This window comes from Narcine bancroftii, chromosome 1, assembly GCF_036971445.1.
Source record: "Narcine bancroftii isolate sNarBan1 chromosome 1, sNarBan1.hap1, whole genome shotgun sequence".
In the NCBI taxonomy this organism is placed as follows: domain Eukaryota; kingdom Metazoa; phylum Chordata; class Chondrichthyes; order Torpediniformes; family Narcinidae; genus Narcine; species Narcine bancroftii.
The window spans coordinates 234579898-234600480 of NC_091469.1; the positions used below are offsets into that span (position 1 = coordinate 234579898).

Genomic DNA, 20583 nt, shown 5'->3' on the forward strand with positions numbered 1-20583 from the left:
TCACAGCCCATGCCATACGAATCATTCTGCCACCATCCAGAATGTGGACCTGATAGATGGATGTGAAAGGTCGTGGATGTGATGGAAGACCTGCCTGCGCCACTGCTGGGGAACCACTGGTCGCGGGGTGCCCATGGAGATATCGGACAGGATGGTGCCTTCGCCGCTCGGAGTTGGGAGGTCTTGGAACCGCAGGCCCGTGATGGCGGTCTTGAAGGCCCTTGTCTCCTCATCAGCTTTCTGGTCCCGGGCGAGCTGGTCGAAGTCGAGGCCTGGCGTCAGCGCACAGATGGCCGGTTGCAAGAGTGCATCGGCAACCACATTGTCCTTTCCCACCTTGTGCCGTATGTTGGTGGTAAATTCCCACACGAAGGAGAGGTGACACTGCTGGTGGGCCAACCAGGGATCCTTTGCCATCGTGAGCACCTGGGTGAAGGGGTTTGTGGTCGGTGAAGATGGTAAAAGTCCTCCCCTCCAAAAAATAGCAGAAATGCCGCACCGCCAGGTACATGCCCAGTAACTCACAGTCGAAGGCACTATACTTACGCTCCGGCGGGTGGAGCAGGCAGCTGAAGAATGCCAGTGGCTTCCAATGTCCATTCACCTGCTGCTCCAGGATGGCACCGACGGCTGTGGCAGGGGCATCAACAGAAAGTGCCATATGCAGGTACGGTGTGTGGGTGGGGGAGCATGGTGGCCTTCGCAAGGGCATCCTTGGTGGCCTTGAATGCGGAGGAGGCTTCTGGGTTCCAAGTGAGCGTCTTGTGTTTGGCTGCGATGAGGGCAAATAGCGACTGCATGATGCATGCAGCTCCCAGGATGAAGCGGTTGTAAAGGTTGACCACACCCACGAACTCCTGCAGCCCCTTGAGGTTGTCCAGGCATGGGAACTTACTGATAGCGGTGACCTTTGCACTGGTGGCCGTGGCTCCTTTGGCCATGATGATATGGCCCAGGAACTGCATGGACTCTTTCCCAAACTGGCACTTGGCCAGGTTGATGGTAAGGCTGAAGTCGGCCAACCGGGAGAAAAGGGCATGTAGGTGGGCATTGTGTTGTACCTGGTCCTTGCTGGTGATGAGGATGTCATCCAAATAAATAAAAATGAAATCCAAGTCCCTGCCCACAGAGTCAATGAGGCGCTGGAAGGTCTGAACGGCGTTCTTGAGCTCGAACGGCATGCGCAGGAATTCGAACAAGCCAAAGGGGTGATAATGGCCGTCTTGGGTATGTCCTCAGGGTGCACTTGGATCTGGTGATATCCGCGCACCAGGCCAACCTTGGAGAAAACCCTCACAACGTGCAGGTTGGCCGTAAAGTCTTGCATGTGAGGGATGGGGTAATGGTCAGGAACTGTTGCCTCATTGAGCCATCGATAGTCTCCGCAGGGACGCCAGCTGCCAGAAGCTTCCAGGACTAGGTGGAGCGGTGAGGCCCACGGGCTGTCAGACCACCAAATGATCCCGTTCCAACAGGTGCGAAAACTACTCCTTCGCCACCTGGAGCTTGTCAGGCAGGAGCCGGTGTGCCTTGGCGTGAACCGGTGAGCCCTGGGTGGGGTATGTGGTGGAACACCCCGTGGGGTGGCGAGGCAGTGGAGAACTGTGGCTTGAGGAGTGTCGGGAACTCATCCAGGATTCGCTGGCACTCGTCTCTGGGCATGCTGATCGTGGCCATCTGCAGTTGCTATGAGCGGGAGGCATCGAGACGAATGGCCTGGAAGGTATGGACGACCACCTGGCACCTACTTCGAATGTCCACCAGAAGCCTGTGTGCAAAGAGGAAGTCTGCACCCAGGATGGCGGTTGGGAGGGATGAGACAGTGAACCTCCACGTGAAATTTCATTGGCCGATCTGAAAGTGGACTGTCTTGTCTCCAAACATCCGGATTTCTCTTGCGATGGCCGCACGGAGGGGAGGTCCATGAGGTCGGTTCCTGGACTCATCGGCCATGGCCGGGATGACGCTGATCTGGGCTCCAGTGTCAACGAGGAACTGCCGGCCGCTGACTGAGTCCCATAGGTAGAGGAGGCTGTGTCCTTGGCCAGCCGCCGCAGCCATTAACAGCGGCCAGCCTGGTCATTTCCCTGGAACGAGCAGGGCTAATGACACTTCCGAGCTTTGGCTCCCCAGCACTGGTGGTAGAAGCAGAGGCCTGGAGCGGATGCTGTGGCCTTGGTTATGCTCTTGGGGGCCTCTGCAGGGGCCAGAAGCTCTACCACAGCACTAGGGGTGGGCTTGGCGTGGTCATGCCTGTGCCTCATGACCTGCTGGACCGCTGAGCCCTCTGGGAATCATCCGAGCCATAGCTCTTGGGCCTTCTAGGCGACCTTCCTCAGGTCAGTGAAGCTCTCCTGAACCAGCAGTGGCCAGATGTGCCTGGGCATATGGTCGAGGAAAATGCGCTCTAAGAGTGGGCAGTTGGTGTGATCACCCATGAGCACGAGCATCTTGTCCATCAGCTCCATTGGGGACCTGTCCCCCAGGGCATCGAGGTGCAGTATCCGAGCGGCACGCTGGTGTTTGGATAGTCCAAGGGATCCGGTAAGCACTTGCTTGATGGTCTCGTATTTGTCTTTGGTGGATGGGTGCTGAACGAGGTAGAGCACGCGTTCTGGAGGTGGCCTGGTCCAAGGCAGCGACCACATGGTAGAATTTGGTCATGTCAGACAAAATCTTGTGAAAGTGAAACTGAGCCTCTGCATGGCCGAACCAGTTCTCGGGCTCCTGAACCCAGAATTCAGGCAGTTCCATGGCTATAGCTCTGATCCCAGGCTCGCTCATGCTGGGTTCAAAGATGTTTGAACCAGTCGGGGTCACCAATTGTAGCAGTGGCTACACTGCTCCTGCAATAACACACACAACCAGACGGGTTGAGCTCAGTGAGCAGACTAGTTTATTGCAGACTGCTGGGCTGTACTTATACTCCCAGCCCGGACCTGGCTGAGAACCGCGCTGGAGGGCACTGACGTCACCTGGACATCACGTTGTCCCCCAGCACGAGCCTCTGAGCCCCATGCTGGGAGGAAGGGAAAACCCCCGACGGCGCCATTTTGGCTGGCTGCCCTGCTGCATGACTTACAAGTGGGGCCGGTTCACCTGCCTAGTGGTGAGCTGCCACAATTTCTAGTTTTCAGAAGCCTCCTATATTTCCCGTTGTCCTAACTGCTACTACTTTATCCCACCATGTCCTTCCTTTCAGCTTTTAACACATTAATTCTGAAAACTACACAAGATCACAAGATAAAGGAACAGAAGTAGGCCATTCGTCCCATCGAGTCTGTTCCACAAATCCACCCTGAGCTAAACTGTTCTCTCATCAAGTTCCAAGTTCCTGCCTTTTCCCCATATCCTTTCATACCCTGACTAATTAGATACCTGTCAATCTCCCTTTTAAATTTACGCAATGATCGGGCCTCCACAGCTGTATGTAGCAATGAATTCCACAAATCCACAACCCTCTGGCAAAAGAAATTTCTCCTCATCTTTGTTTTAAATGGGTACTGTGACAGATTAAGTTGTGTTTGTATTTAAAATAGTTATGTTTTTGGGAGATAAATTGAGACAGGTTTTTTAGTGCAGGTCTCATACAAACACTTCAAAACAGATCTCATTTAAAGCAGACAGGTTGACTCTGAGTGTCTTTGCAAAAGCTTTTGGGAGTGCCCAAGCGACTTCACTAATGGGTTGTTGTTTTGAAAAGCAGCAGATGAAAGAGATTGGAGGAGTAGTTCGGAGCTGCAGGCTGTCTGGGAGTGCAGCTTGCTGTTCTAAGAGCATCATGCGGTTTTGCAAGCAGAGAGAATTGAACAGCTTTTTCACTGAGTGAGAGAGAGAGAGAGAGAGAGAGAGAGAGATCAGTTCTGCAGTGCGACAGTTTAGCAGCAGCAGCTGGGACTGGAACAGGACAAGCTGGAAAGTGTGTGGAAAAATCCCATTTGGAAAACAGGTTGTGAGTGTTTAGGTCATCCTGGTCAAAGCTCTTGTGGTCCAAACAAGAGGAGAGGACTGGCTGCCTAATTTTCATTTAAAATAAGTGAAACAAAAAGGAACTCTGTGGTGACCTTTCTTCGGCAAGACCATGATGTGGCTGATTAGAAGGGATCAGTTTGTGTCCAGCAAACAACAAATCTCTCTCTGAAAACTGACAAGAACCTTCCTGAGCAGAAACCATTTACCTTTCAAGCACCAAAGCCTGGTGAAGTTTATAAATGTTAAATTCTGTGCACAGTATAAGAACTGCCTGCAACCACTGATCTTGGAGGAATGAGAAGTGAGATTGGACTGTGAATCAAAGAACTTCTCTAAAATTACACACACATTACATATACCTGTACTTAGAACTAGAAGGGGGATAAATTAGGTTAAGTGTGATCCTGTTTTCATGTTTAAAGACAATTAAAAGCAACTTTTATTTAAGTAACCATTTGTCTTGGTGAATATCTATCGCTGCTGGGTTATGGGGTCCTTTGGGCTCGTAACAGTACCTTCTAATTCTAAGATTGTGCCCTCTTGTCCTGGATTCATCCACCAAAAGAAACATCTTAATCACATCTACTCTGTCCAATCCATTCAGCATTCAAAATGTTTAGATGAAATCCTCTCTCATTCTTCCATATTCCAATGAATACAGTCCAAGATCCACTAAGTGTTCCTCATATGTTAGCCATTGCCTTCCAGGAATCATCCTGGTAAATCTTCTCTGTACTCTCTCCAATGTTATTGCACCCTTTCTAAGATAAGAGGCCCAAAACTCCACACAGTTCTCCAAATGAGGTCTCACCAACACCTCCTTATTCCCCTTAAAATGAATGCCAATATCGCAATCACTTTCTTTACTGCCGATCCATTTAACCTTTAGGTTATCCTACATAAGGACCCCCAAGTCCCTTTGGGCTTCCGAATTTTGAATTTTCTCCCCATCCAAATAATGATCTGCCTGTTTATTTCTTCTTCCAAAATGTACAACCGTACATTTCTCAACCTTGTATCTCATCTGCCATTTCTCTGTCCACTCTCCTCAACTGTCTGCAACCTTTCAGTTTCTTCAACACTTCCTGCTTCACCTCCTATCTTGGTGTCATCTGCAAACTTCGCCACAAAACCAGTTGGTCCATAATCTAAATCATCAATATTTATTTTAAAAAGAGGCGGCCCCAACACAGATCCCTGCAGAATAGCACTAGCAACCGGCAACCAACCAGAACCCCTTTATTCCCACCCTTTGCTTTCACCCAATGGTCCACCCAATCTAATATCTTTCCTGTAATTCCACGGGCTCTCATCTTATTAATCAGCCTCTTATGCGGCACCTTATCGAAGGTCTTTTGAAAATCCACAGCCTCTCCCTCATCCAACTTATTTGAGATTTCCTCAAAAGTTCCCATAGGTTGATCAGGCAGGATCTTCACTTCATGGACCTTAGACCTATCACGCCATGCACCTCGAGGTATATTATAACCTGGTCCTTGAGGATTGACTCCAATAACTTTCCAACTACCGATGCCAGACTAACTTGAATGATACGAGACTGAGAGTTTTGTGGTTGGAAAAACGTCCTGAATCCTTTGACCTAACTATACAAAGTTGGTCCTATGAGCCAGGCAATACAAGATTCATTCTCCCATGCTGTAATGAGAGCAGGGAAACCCCTGGAGATAACTATTAGGTGTTTTAAAGATATGTGAATGATGTGCTTTGTACATCAACAACCTAATGAGATTTGTTTTGGAATAAAATGAATGTCAGATACTAACCTTCAGCATCATCACTTTGTAGGCATAAAACTTTCTACCTTTCCCTTTCCCCAGAGCTCCTTCAAATTTCTCTACAAATGCCTGGGATTCCCTGTCAAACAGAAGTTAAAACTGATTAAGTTTATAGCCACTGAGAGATCATTTTGTATGTCTTAAAAGGAAGCAATCATCAGCCTTTAAACTCCATGGGTATCCCTCCGATTCCATACTGTAAACTCCAATCAGACACCAGAAATACTTTCAAATTTGTTAGTGACAAATTATTTTTGTTGTAAAATTCATCCTAGTCTGCTAAATACTTGATCTGTTAGTGTCAGAGTGATGTGCAATACATAAAAGTACTGGAGGAAGTCAGCAGGTCCTGCAGCATCCATCATCTTGTTTCACCTTCGCTTTGCTGCTTCACTGCCAAGTCTCTTCGAGGTATTCCTATCCCTGCAGAAAATGTCCTCCACTCTACAATGGGAGTTCTGTGACATTCTCACATTGACCTTCTGTTATCCCCACTGCTTTTCACGGGTGCTGCATGTCCTGTTGAGCTCGTCCAGCACTTTTGAATGTTGTTCCAATTTTCCTGCATCTTCTTGTTTACTGACCCTGCCTACAGTTTATTGCTTATATGATGTGTTTAGTCTCACTAACATGGGATGAATTTCTCTGACACTTAATCACCAAAAAAAAAATAGGAGCAGGGTTCTACTGTCTGATGAACCATCTCACAGCCAGTTCACTAAAGCATAAATACTGACTTTAGTGAGGTTTTGTGTTTGTAACAATGTATAATCATTTAAATACAGGACCTACAAGGTTCTGGTAAAAACACAATAAATATTAATATATATATTTTAATGTGATTTTTAAATTTATTTACTGCATTGTAGAAGCAGATTCCGTCATTTAATCCTGTGCTGCCCACTTTCACCCACAATCCCGTACGTTTAGGATGGCGGGAGGAAACTAGGGCACCTGGGGAAATCCCACACAGATGTGGGGAGAACGTGCAAACTCGTTACAGACAGCGCAGGATTTGAAGCCGGCTCCCTGGTGCTGTTATAGCATTGTGCTAGTTACCACATTAATCATGCTTCAATGGCGACAACTGCAAGCATCAGTTTTTTTTTAACCTTCACGATGTTTGTATTTTCTCAATGCTGAACCTTTTTGACGAGCGTTGCTTGATAACCTATCACATGAGCAAGTTGAGCCGAACGGCTGGTTTCTGCATGGTGAAATTGTATGAATCCGAACACAAATTTTTATGCCAAGCCATGGTCAATGTTCATGACTAATTAATGTTTCAATTAACTTCACACTAGCCTGCTTCCCCAAAAACAATGATTTGTACTGGGCCCTTGAAAGTCCTCTGTGGAAGATGCCTAAAATAGTGGGGCCATTTCTAGACACTGATGAGAAGATTCATCTGGACTAGATAATACACATACTTTGGGTTTAAAAACCTGAATACTTCTTACCAAAACTTACTTTAAAATAATTGAAAGACCGATTTTCTATATATATATATAGCAAAATTCTTTCACTCAGAGACAAAAACCTTTGCACAAATGTCTTTTCGAACTCACTTTGTTCATATATAAACAAAGAAAAGATAATGAATGTGTATAAAATACTTTGAACCATAGAACATTACAGCACAAAAGAGGCCCCTTTGGCCCTTCTAGTCTGTGCCAAACTATTTTTTTTTGCCTAGTCCCATTGGCCTACACCCAGTCCATAGCCCTCCATAACTCTCCCATCTACGTACCCATCCAAATTCCTCTTAAATTTTAAAATTGAACCCACTTTTACCATCTCAGCTGGCAGTTCATTCCACACCCCCGCCAATCTCTGTGTGAAGAAGTCACTCCTCATGTTCCCCCTTTCACTCTTAACCCACATCCTTTAGTTTGTATCTCACCTACCCTCAGTGGAAAAAGCTTATCTACATTTACTCTGTCTATCCCCTTCAGAATTTTAAATCCCTCTATCAAATCTCCACTCATCCTTCTACGCTCCAGGGAATAAAGTCTTAACCTGTATAACTCAGTTCCCAATGTCCAGGCAACATCCTAGTAAACCTTCTCTGCACATCTGATTGACATCTTTCCTATGGTTAGGTGAGCAAAACTGCACACAATGCTCCAAAAGTTGCCTCACCAATCTCTTGTACAACTTTACCAGGCAACATTGATATCTCAGTGAAAGTAAAATAATGGACAAAAACATTTTATACATCCACATTGACATACCTGTACTGATATTTATAGGGGAGGGGGGGACTTCAAAATTAGTTTCTTTAAAATTAAATCCACATGTTTACATAATGTTGCAAAATATACACTATGCAAATATATCCCAAACAACTTTCGGGAGAAGTTATGTTACTGGAACTAAGCTTGTTTTCTATTATATTTCTTTCTTTTTTTCTTTAAATAAACAGACAGGTTTAAATAATTAGTTATCCAATTATGAAAAGCATGAATTTAGTTACAACATTTATATTGTTTCGTTATTCGGAATAAACTGCAAATCAATTACTTCAGTTTTGAAAGTTTTCTTTTCATTCGCCAGGCTTTGTTTCGTATGGTTGCTATAAGCTTCTTTTTCTCTTCCACTTCTTCCAAAACCTTTGCAAGTTCTCCCTCCGACAGAGAATCTTCGCTGTCTGACGAGCCTGATGATGAGCTGCAAGAAAACAAAAATAAAACTGTCATAGATGTAAATAACTCAAGTCCTGGACGTTACTTGAGAATTATCGGGAGAGGGTTCACAATTTTGATCCATGGACAAATATATCCCAAACAACTTTCGGGAGAAGTTATGTGCTGGAAATTTCGGGAGAAGTTATGAGTTGTTGGATGAACTGAGAAAAGCCATATATTTATTGATAGGACTGGATGTTCTTCAGAACCCAATGGACTATCCTTCCATTTCTTTAAACAAGTTGAAGCGTAGAGAAAATCTTGATCATGGCCGACCTATATTCATAGAGTCTGTTTAAACTGTTTCGTAAATATAACATATTGGCTGAAACGAATGAACAAAAACATCACATCACCCTACAAATAATAATGTATCAAGTTTATTTAGCAATTCATTGAGCAGCATAGATTTTTTCCAACAACAAGCGGGAACTGGAGACACAGTGCTGCTTTGTAGGGTCCTACTGCCCGGTTGTGACGCGGATGGCTCTGTACAGGCTTTAAATGGCCTATTAAAGGAGCCAACAGTGCTTTAGTTTAAAATCCTGCAACCACAGGGTCTGTGCCCAAAGTGGCACAGCATATCACGATGGATTCAGTCTCTGAGGAGCAGAGGACTGGCGCAGGGCACCTGAAATGCTAAGAACACCACCACCCCCGCATCCCCCACTGAGAAGGAGAAGCATAGGAGGTGATCCTACGAGGGAAGGTAAACATGGCAATGGACCAGCAAGGGGGTCAGCGGCTGATGGACCCATACAGGCTGTGGGCTGCTGGAGATTGGCTCATGGGAACCAACTATTGGAACTGGGACTCGAGAAGGTGCCGAGAGCAAGAAGGGCTCCTGAAGGGCTTCAGGCTCTGAAGGCTTTCTGATAGTATTAGATGTTTGGATCTGACCTTGGGGTTTGAACTGGAGTCTGTGCAGCTGCAGAGGGTGTGGGAGCATTGGAGGTAACTCTGAAGTGACTCTCTTTTGCCTCTCTTCCTCCTGTTGTTATGGGCACTGGACAATGATCATGGTGACTCTTTGTTTGCCTTACAGCAGACAAAAGCTGAAGTATGTCAGGTATATTGCATATTTAATGTATTATTACGTGTCAATAAAATGAACCTTTGAAGCTTTGTTAATAGGAATGGAAGGACAGTCCAATGGGTTCTGTGGACATCCAACCCCGTCATCAAAGGTTGCTCTTCTCAGTTCCTCCAGCAACTCTTAACTGCCCAAGTACCAAAGTTGAAAATCTATCCTAACAATTCTCACAAGTGACATCCAGAAATTGAGGTGTGAAGTGACAAACTGGTGCAGACCTTAGTTAAAAATCTTGCTGAAGCTCTTGGGTGGATTCTCCATGGCAAGACCTCTACACCTGAAAGATCATCATGTGCTATATCCAGTCCTTCCCTGCTGACAAAATAAGCAAAGAATACAGCCTGCTAAGTCTCACAATCAGACTTCGCCCAAATTATAGGCCATTGAATCTTTTCCAGATATTCTGACTGTTTCTGAAACATTTCAACCCATATAAAACAAACATTTCAGAAGCATCTAATAGCTCGAAGATAACCCTAACCCCCCCTAACCCTAACATAGACTCATACAGTCTTACAGCATCAATGCCTCGGTAAAAAGCTTTGATTACAGTGATTTCTCATTGCTACCAGATAGACAATACTCCTTGTATCTACTCAGAATTTGGACAGTATTCTCTGATGAGCTTTTAAAGTAAATGTAGGGCATTGAGCTCTGTTTTTCTATCGAATATCAAAATATAGAACTGTGAAAGCTCCAGAATCAGGCAGCCTCTTTCCTAGCAGTGAGTGCTGAGAGCAATATTTAAGCATGGAAACCCTGAATTCATAATTAGTTACATGTAGATTGTTTTAAAGTTCTTTTTCTTTGAATATTTTTTTAAAAAATTTCTCCATATATGTAGGAGTCAAAGATTAATATAGTAATAAAAATTGCAAAAAGAAAACAAACTAGAAACTACATACAAAACAGTATATTATCCACCCCAAAACATCCCCCACATCCCCCCAAACCTCTACTGTCAAAATAATTAATATTAAAGATACAATATAGTTATGTAAAATAAAAGAAAGAGAAGAAACTTTCAGGATTGCAAAGAGAGATGCTGTCTAACACATATTTAAACAGAGTTCTTTAGTACAATTCAGAAGAGTTTTTCACAGGTCCAGAAGCACAGGAAACACAACATTGCAAATTTGTAAAATCATACCATATTTATTTCTCAAATTATCTCTAATTTTTTCCAGAGGAATACAACTTTGAATTTCTGCATTCCATCTTGTCATACCCACATGTGTAGCTGATTTCCACGTAACTGCAATACATTTCCTGGTCACTGCTAATTCAACTTTAACAAATTCCAATCCTTGATAGTTTTAATTTAGGTCTTGATCATTCAATATTTCTTAATAAAAATAAATATGGATTTTGCAGAAATACAACACCTGTAACTTGTTCCAGAAATTTGCTAAATCCACCCAAAAAGGTCTTCCCTTAGGACAAGATCAAGTTGAATGTAAAAAAAGTTCCTACATTCTCACCACACCTAAAACATTGATCGAATAGGTCTGATATCAATCTATTCAATTTTTGTGGTGTAATATATCACTGATGTAAAACATTATACTGAACTAATCTATTCCTTACATTAATAGTCATACAATCTCTGCAATGATCTGATCATCTTCACTCATCAATTGCAATATTCAAATCTAGTTCCCACCTCTGTCTAGATTTATGAACTCCATGTTTAGGAGATCTTATTTGTAATAAAGAATATTTTATAGAAGTAAACTTCTTAACAATTCCTCTCCTAATAAGAATTTCTACTTCACTACAATAAGGTCCTAGCTTGTCCCTCAAATATGCTCTCAATTGAAAATAACAAAAGAGTATTTTGGGTAATTCCATATTTATTTCTCAGTTGTTCAAATGACATTAATTGACTCTTTCATATCAATCTTTGACATTAATATTTCCCTTACAAAACCAAATATATAAAAATTGATTATCTTTTGAAAAAGATATGAGAATTTTTAATCAAAGGGATTTTAGGTGCTCATTTATTTTATTCCAGATATTAATTAGGTACTTCAATGTTGTTTCTATTTCACCTACCGTCAATTTTGCAACCCATTTGTATATGTATTCTTCTTCTCCTATTTTATTCAATTCTATTTTAACCCAAATTTCAAAAAAAGAAGCTAAAAATTTCATTTGTGTTGCTCGATAGTAGTTTTTGAAATTCGAAGCTGTAAGATTCCCCATTAATATTTCCATGTTGATTTGTCTATATAAACTCTTGACATTTTACCTTTCCAAAGGAATTTCCTTATATATTTCTTCAATTCTTGAAAACATTTTTTGAGGTATTAAAATAGATAATGTTTGAAAAAGATATTGTATTCTTGGAAATATATTCATCTTAATACAATTAACCCATCCCACTAAAGTTATAGGTAAATTGATCTATTTTTTACAATTTTCTTCAAACTTTTTATATAATAATAAATAATTCAATTTATATAAATTTTTCAGATTATTATCTGTACAAATCCTTAAATTTTTCAAAGCATCTTTTGGCCATTTAAACTGGGTATCCCTTTGGCATTGACTATAGTCTCCTTCCGTTATGGCATAATATCACTTTTATCCCAATTTATTTATTAAGCCAAATCTTTACATATTTTTTCCAATTTAACATACAATTTTAGTAAAGAAGTCTCTGGTTCAGTCAAATGTATTAAAAAATAATTTACAAATAAACTAATGTTATGCTCTTCTTGACCAACCCTAAATCCCTTAATTTCCAAATCATTCTGAAATGCTTCTGCAAGTAGTTCTATAGCTAAAATAAACAAAGTTGGGAATAAGGGACATTCTTGTCCACTTGACCCCACCAAATGAAATGGTGCAGATATTTGTTTGTTGGTCACTACTTTACCTTTAGGATTATTATGTAATCCCCTAATCCAGTTTACAAAAGTCAATCCAAATTCAAATTTTTCCAACACCTTAAACAAAAAGTCCCATTCCTGTCTATCAAATGCTTTTTCTTCATCAAGAGCCACTGAAACACTCAAATCTCTTTTTTTTTGCATAAAATGGATTATACTAAGTAATCTGGTTGCATTTCCAATTGACTGTCTCTTTTTTACAAAACCTGTCTGATCCATATTTATTAATTTATATAGTTTAGTCATTCTATTTGCCAAAATTTTTGCAACAATCTTATAAGCTGTATTTAATAATGGTCTCGCAAACTCCGGGAGATCCAAAATGAGTGGTGGACTAGCTTCGCCAAATGAACCCAGCTTAGCGACGACATTGGTGACTTCAGGGGTTTTTATGAGACACTAAAGGCTGTGTACAGCCCCTCACCCCAAGTCCAAAGCCCTCTGCGCAGCTCAGACGGTGAAGTCCTCCTCAGCGATAAGATCTCCATTCTCAATCGATGGTCAGAACACTTCCAATCTCTTTTCAGTGCCAACCGCTCAGTCCAAGAATCTGCCCTGCTTCAGCTCCCTCAACAGCCCTTGAGTCTCGAGCTGGATGAGGTCCTCACCCGGGAAGAGACATATAAGGCAATTGAACAACTGAAAAGTTGCAAAGCAGTAGGTATGGATGGAATCCCCCCAGAGGTCTGGAAGGCTGGCGGCAAAACTCTGCATGCCAAACTGCATGAGTTTTTCATGCTCTGCTGGAACCAAGGAAAGCTGCCTCAGGACCTTCGTGATGCCATCATCATCACCCTGTACAAAAACAAAGGCGAGAAATCAGACTGCTCAAACTACAGGGGAATCACGCTGCTCTCCATTGCAGGCAAAATCTTCGCTAGGATTCTCCTTAATAGAATAATACCTAGTGTTGCCAAAAATGTCCTCCCAGAATCACAGTGTGGCTTTTGCACAAACAGAGGAACTACTGAGATGGTCTTTGCCCTCAGACAGCTCCAAGAAAAGTGCAGAGAACAAAACAAAGGACTCTACATCACCTTTGTTGACCTCACCGAAGCCTTTGACACCGTGAGTAGAAAAGGGCTTTGACAAATACTAGAGCACCTCGGATGCCCCCCAAGTTCCTCAACAACCAACAAGGTCATGTCAGATACAGCAATGAGCTCTTCAAACGCTTTTCCATTGACAACGGCGTGAAGCAAGGCTGTGTCCTCGCACCAACCCTCTTTACTATCTTCTTCAGCATGATCCTGAAACAAGACATGAAAGTCCTCAACAATGAAGACGCTGTTTACATCCGGTACCACATGAATGGGAGTCTCTTCAATCTGAGGCACCTGCAAGCTCACACAAAGACACAAGAGCAACTTGTCCGTGAACTACTCTTTGCAGACGATGCCGCTTTAGTTTCCCATTCAGAGCCAGCTCTCCAGCGCATGACGTCCTGCTTCGCGGAAACTGCCAAAATGTTTGGCCTGGAAGTCAGCCTGAAGAAAACTGAGGTCCTCCATCAGCCAGCTCCCCACCATGACTACCAACCTCCCCCACATCTCCATCGGGCACACAGAACTCAAAACGGTCAACCAGTTTACCTACCTCGGCTGCACCATTTCATCTGATCCAAGGATCGACAACGAGATAGACAATAGACTCGCCAAGGCAAATAACGCCTTTGGAAGCCTTCCCAAGATTGTGTTATATGGCGAGCTCTCCACTGGCCACCGAGACAGAGGTGCACCAAAGAAGAGGTACAAGGACTGCTTAAAGAAATCTCTTGGTGCCTGCCACATTGACCACTGCCAGTGGGCTGATATCGCCTCCAACCGTGCATCATGGCGCCTCACAGTTCGGCGGGCAGCAACCTCCTTTGTAGAAGACCGCAGAGCCCACCTCACTGACAAAAGACAAAGAAGGAAAAACCCAACACCCAACCCCAACCAACCAATTTTCCCTTGCAACCGCTGCAACCGTGCCTGCCTATACCACATTGGACTTGTCAGTCACCAATGAGCCTGCAGCAGACATGGACATACCCCTCCATAAATCTTCATCTGCAAAGCCAAGCCAAAGAAAAAAAAAGAATAAGATGAAGCCTTTTAAAGGTCTCCATTTTTTTGGTATTACTGTAATTATTGCTATCAAAAATGATTCTGGGAGAGTATGTGTTTTTGAAGCCTTATCTAATACTTCCATAAAAATATGAATTAATAAATCTTTAAATTCTTTATAAAATGCAGGTGAGAATCCATCCTCCCCTGGAGATTTATTACTCTGCAATGAACTCATAGTCTCCCTTACCTCTAACTGAGTAAATGGAGCAGTCAATTCAATTTGCTCTTCCAAACTTAATCTAGGCAAAGTTATCTGTGATAAATATCTATCTATTTTATTTTTGTCTTTTAAAGATTCTGAGCTATACAATTTTGAATAAAATTTCTTATAGGATTCATTTATTTCTTGAGGCTTATGTAATAACATTAGTGTCCTTTTTAATTGCATTAATTCTTGAGGCCTGCTCTGTTTTTATTCACCAAGTAAGTACTTTATGTGATCTTTCACCTAATTCATAATATCTTTGTTTTGTTCTTGTAATTGCCTCTTTGTTCTGTATTTTGTAATGTTTTATACTCAAGTATTTTATTCATTAATTGTCTGTGCTTATCTTCAGAACCCATGTTTGAAGATCCATTTCCAAAACTGTTATTTCTCTTTCAAACTCATCAGTCTCTCTCATATACTCCTTTTTAATTTTAGAAGTAAATCTTATAATTTGACCTCTTAAATATGCTTTCAAAGCATCCTGTATAATAAACTTATCATTTACTGTTCAAATTTATATCACAAAATGTCTGAATTTTTGTTCTAACAAACTCACAAAAATCTTTTCTTTTCAATAATAAAGAATTCAATCTCCACCTATAAACCATTTTCTCCTTGTCGAGCATTTCAATCGTTATTTATGAAGGCAAGTGATCAGATAGGATCCTCGGTTTATAATCACGTTCAAGAATCCTAGTTTTCATTTTTGCTGAAATTAAAAATAAATCTATTCTATAATAAGAATCATGCCTACTCGAATAAAATGAATAATCCTTCTATTCAGGATTAATCCTCCTCCATATGTTTATTAAATTCAAGTCTCTCATTAATACCAATGTAGCTTTGCTGCTTTTATTCTTGTCGCTACTCAAATGGATCTATCTAAATAATGGATCTAAACAGAAATTAAAATACCCTCCTATTATAATATTTTTGTGCCTCTGCTAAATTAAGAAATGTTTCTGAAATAAATTTCTCATCATCAATATTTGGAGCAAACAAATTTTTTAAAGTCCATAACTCAGAATATACTTGACAATGTACCATTACATATCTCCCTGCAGGTCCTTCACAACATTTTGGATTTTAATTGGAAGATTATTTTTTATATCAAAATTACCACACCTCTTGCGTTAGAATTAAACAAAGAAGACACTACATGTCCAACCCAGTCCCTTTTTAATTTCAATGTTTTAAAGTTCTTATCACAAAAAGATCAGACATAATTTCATATGAGACAGACTGGCTAAATCAGGAAATCAGCCTGTTTTCTAACATGAGCAGCCGAAAGTAATTTCACTATAAAATAAGACTTAATAATTGGATTAGATAGTGACATGTTTTACTGTACAACTCAGCTTCAATAAAGAAAAAAAAATCAATTACAAAAGGGAATCCTGTCAAGTCCACAAGGTCTGCCATCTTCTTTCCAGGTTGTCCATGCTTCCAATTCCTTCACTCAGGAAGGCCTTGGACATGTACATTGGAACCCAAAGGTATGCAGCACATGCCTGAACTTCACAGCCTGATCTTAGTCCATGTATAGGTGTCCTCAGACCTCCCTAAGAATTTCCCAACCCATGGAATCAGTCATTGGGAAACCAACACAGGTAAGCCCCACTGTAAGTAAAGTACTTGCCACTCACAGTGGCTCTCCAACAGGCCCTGCACTGTTCTCAACCCACACAGGTTGACACCTCCATGCCTCTCTTGTGATCAAAACCTCTATCCAAAGCCCAAACAATCTCTCATTCAACCCCATACCGAAATGCTCCTATTGATCCTCTGTTTAATCACACCCACTATTGATCCCCTACCCAACCACATCACAACCTCATGGATCTGCTGATGATCCCTCATCTTTTTATCGGCAGAACACACAAAAGAAAGGGCTTGGAGGATCTGAGACATTAATTTTTTTTTAATGTAGACATACAGCATGGTAACAGACCATTTCAACCAATGTTCCCGTGCTGCTCAATTTACACCCAATTAATTTACATCCCCGGTACATTTTTGAACGATGGGAGGAAACCGGAGCCCCCGGGGAAAACCTACACAGACATGGTGAGAACATACAAACTCCTTACAGACAGCATGGGATTCGAACTCCAGTTGCTGGTGCTGTTTGCCACCCATGTCATCCTATTCTAAACCATACAACAATTTGTGCCATTTGACTCAAATGTTTGTGGCCCCAAATAACACCATTCCATACATGTCACTCAATAATTAGAACATAGAACACTACAGAGTACAGGCCCTTCAGCCCTAAATGTTGTGCCAACTCATATATTCCTTAAAATAACTAAAACCTCCCTACACATAACCCTCTATTTTTCTTGCATCCATCTATCTGTCCAAGAGTCTCTTAAATGCCCCTAATGTTTCAGCCTTCACCACCATCCCTGGCAAGGCTTACAGGCACCCACAACTCTCTACATAAAAAAATGTACCCCTGATGTCTCCCCTAAACTTCCCTCCCTTCTCTTTGTACAGAAGTCCTCTGGTGTTTGCTATTCTTGTCCTGGGGAAAGGTGCTAGCTCTCTAACATATCTGTGCCTTTCATAATCTTGTAGACCTCTATCAAGTATCCTCTCATCCTTCTATGCTCCAAAGAGAAAAGTCCCAGCTCTCCAAACCTTGCCTCATAAGACTTATTTTCCAATCCAGGTACATCCAGGTAAATCTCCTCTGCACCCTCTCCATAGCTTCCACATCCTTTCTATAATGAGATGACCAGAACTGTCAAGTCACCTCTATTTATCGATCATACCATGGTTGCACATTAAAGACAAGATACCATTTCTCCAGGACCACAAAGCATATTTACATAAATACAAGTTAGATTAGAAGTTAAATACTTTGAAATATTAAGACATATACAGTAAAAGACCATGGTACACTATCTACTTATGTTTTGGGAATTTAAGAGCCTGATGGCTTGGGGGGAAAAAATCTGTTACCTCCTACCAAATGGCAAAAGGGAGAACAATTTACATGAAAGGTGCATGGAGTTCTTCACAATATTTGTTGCCTTTTGCCTGCTTGAGTGTTGGAGATGTCCTTTATGGTAGGAAGAGAACCCCCAATGATCTTTTCCACTGACTTCAATATTCTCTGCAGAGTCTTGCGGTCTGAGGTGGTACAGCTTCCAAACCAGGCAGTGATGCAATTGCACAGGATGCTCTCAATACATCCTCTGCAGAATGTAGTGAGGATGGAGGGAGGGAGATGGACTTTCCTCAATGTTAGCAGGAAGTAGAGGCGTTGCTGGGCTGGGGGGGGGGGGCAGGTTCCTCCCCTGTGGCTCAAGTGGGGCCCTGGTGGTCAAGGAGGTCCTGTGAGCCCCATAGCTGCCTGGGAACGGGGATGTATGCCTGGTTGGCATCGTCCTGGGCTGAAGGATGCTGTGGAATGGTGGGTGCTCCTGCTGGTGCCAGGTTCCTGGTTGAGACAGTGTCCTCCCTGCCACTGCTGAATCTAACGTAGGCGTAGTTGTGGTTCGCGTGTAGGAGAAAAACCTGCTCGAACAGGGGTTTGGCCTTGTGTGCCCATACGTGCTTATTCAGGAGCACTGGTTCCGGGGACACGAGCCATGCTGGGAGGGACATTCCAGTTGCCGACTTCCTGGGGAACGAGAACAGATGTTCATGAGGGGTCTCGTTGGTAGCCATACACAGAAGCAACTGAATGTCCTGGAGTGCCTCGGGCAGGGCGTCCTGCCAGTATTCAATGGCCCAACCCATTTGACTTGAGGGCCAGGAAGACTGCCTTCCAGACCACCCCATTTTCACGTTCCATTTGCCCATTGCCTCTCAGGTTATAACAAGTTGTGGAGCTAGTCGCGATGCCCCTCGCCGTCAGGTACTGGCGCAGCTCGTCACTCATAAAACTAGACCCCCGGTCATTGTGGATGAAAGCGGGGTAGCCAAACATGGTGAAGATCTGCTCCAGGGTCCTGATGACTATGGCTGTGGAGGTGTCCAGGCAAGGGATAGCGAAAGGGAAGCATGAGTACTCGTCCACTACCATGAGGAAGTAGACGTTTCTGTTCAAGGAAGGCAGGGGCCCTTTAAAATACATGCCGAGATGCTCGAAGGGCCGAGTGGCCTTTATGACATGGGGCTGGGGCGAGTGGACGAAGCAGGGTTTACATTCTGTGCAGACCCGGCAGGCCTCAGTCATCTCCCTGACGTCCCTGATGGTATACAGCAGGTTCTGGGACTTAATGAAGTGGTACAACCTGGTGACACCCGGATGGCAGAGGGACTCATGCAGTGCCTGCAGCCTGTCGTCGTGCATAGATGTGCAGGTCCAAGAAAAGGCATCAGGGGAGTCATTAAACTTCCCCGGGTGGTACTGGATGTCATAGGTGTAGGTTGCCAGCTCGACTCTCCAGCGCAAGATGTTGTCGTTCTTGATCTTGCTCTTGTGGGTAGTGTTAAACATGAATGCCACGGCCTGCTGGTTGGTGAGGAGGGTGAATCTCCTGCTGGCCAGGTAGTGGCGCCAGTGGTGGACCACTTTCACAATCGCCTGGGCCTCCTTTTCAATGGTGAAATGTCCTAGCTTGGAGCCATGGAGGGTCCTAGAGAAGAAGGAGACAGGGTGCCCCCTTGGTTGAGAGTAGCGGTGAAGGCTACATCGGAGGCATCACTCTCCACCTGTAAGGGGGAGTCCTCATCCATGGCCTGCATCATGGCTTCTGAGAGGACCTGCCTGATGCGCATGAAGGCTGCCTGCACCTCAGGTGGGAGGGAAACGTTGTAGCTTGGGCCAGTGGGCGGACCTTGTCCAAGAAGCGAGGGACCCACTGCGAGTAATAGGAGAAAAGGCCAAGGCACCTGCGGAGGGCCTTTAGTGTGGGGGGGGTGGGGTAACTCCATTAATGGGTGCATCCTTTCTGGATCTGGGCCGACGACTCCATGGGCCAAGGTGTACCCCAGAATGGCGAGGCAGGTGGTGCTGAACACACATTTCTCCTTGTTGTAAGTGAGGTTCAGCTACCCGGCCATCTGGAAAAATTTCTCCAGGTTGGCATCGTGGTCCTGCTGGTCACGGCCGCAGATAGTGATGTTATCCAGATACGGAAACGTCGCTTTCAGCTTGTCTACCATGCGACGGGGGATTTGGTGATAAGCCGATTTCAGGTCAATCATGGAGAAAACCCAGTAGCGGGATAACTCCTTGACCATGTCAACTATTCTCGGCAGGGGGTAGGTGTCCAGTTGGGTGTACCGGTTTATGGTCTGGCTGCAATCCACGACCATCCTTGGCTTATTTCCCCCTTTGATCATCAGGACTTGGGCTCTCTAAGGGCTGTTACTGGGCTCTATGACATCTTCCACCAGGAGTCGCTGCACCTCTGCCTTGATAAAGTTCATGACCCCAAAGGGGTGGAACTGGTATAGGCACTCGTCCGTCTCGAAGATAGTGTAGGGCTTGTCCTTTGGGTGGATGGGGATTTGGTGATAAGCCGATTTCAGGTCAATCATGGAGAAAACCCAGTAGCGGGCTATCTCCTTGACCATGTCAGCTATTCTCGGCAGGGGGTAGGTGTCTAGTTGGGTGTACCGGTTTATGGTCTGGCTGTAATCCATGACCATCCTTGGCTTATTTCCCCCTTTGATCATCAGGACTTGGGCTCTCCAAGGGCTGTTACTGGGCTCTACGACATCTTCCACCAGGAGTCGCCGCCCCTCTGCCTTGATAAAGTCTCTGTCTGCGGCGCACTAGCACCTACTTCTGGCAGCGTTCGGCTTGGTTTTGAGAGGCACACTTTAGCAAAGTGGCCTTTCTTGCCACATCGGGAACA

At 43.6% G+C, this 20583-nt stretch overlaps 1 protein-coding gene across 1 annotated transcript in view; it reads right to left on the reverse strand.

Moving 5' to 3' along the window:
• The window catches only part of LOC138740384 (transmembrane channel-like protein 2-A), a 106546-nt gene that overhangs the window by 57796 nt on the left and 28167 nt on the right, over window positions 1-20583 (reverse strand). The window contains exons 4-5 of the mRNA XM_069892959.1: window positions 8292-8438; window positions 5757-5847 (exon numbers count right to left, since the gene is read on the reverse strand). Of these exons, the coding sequence (XP_069749060.1) occupies window positions 5757-5847; window positions 8292-8438 (238 nt within the window). The remainder of the gene's footprint in view (window positions 1-5756; window positions 5848-8291; window positions 8439-20583) is intronic.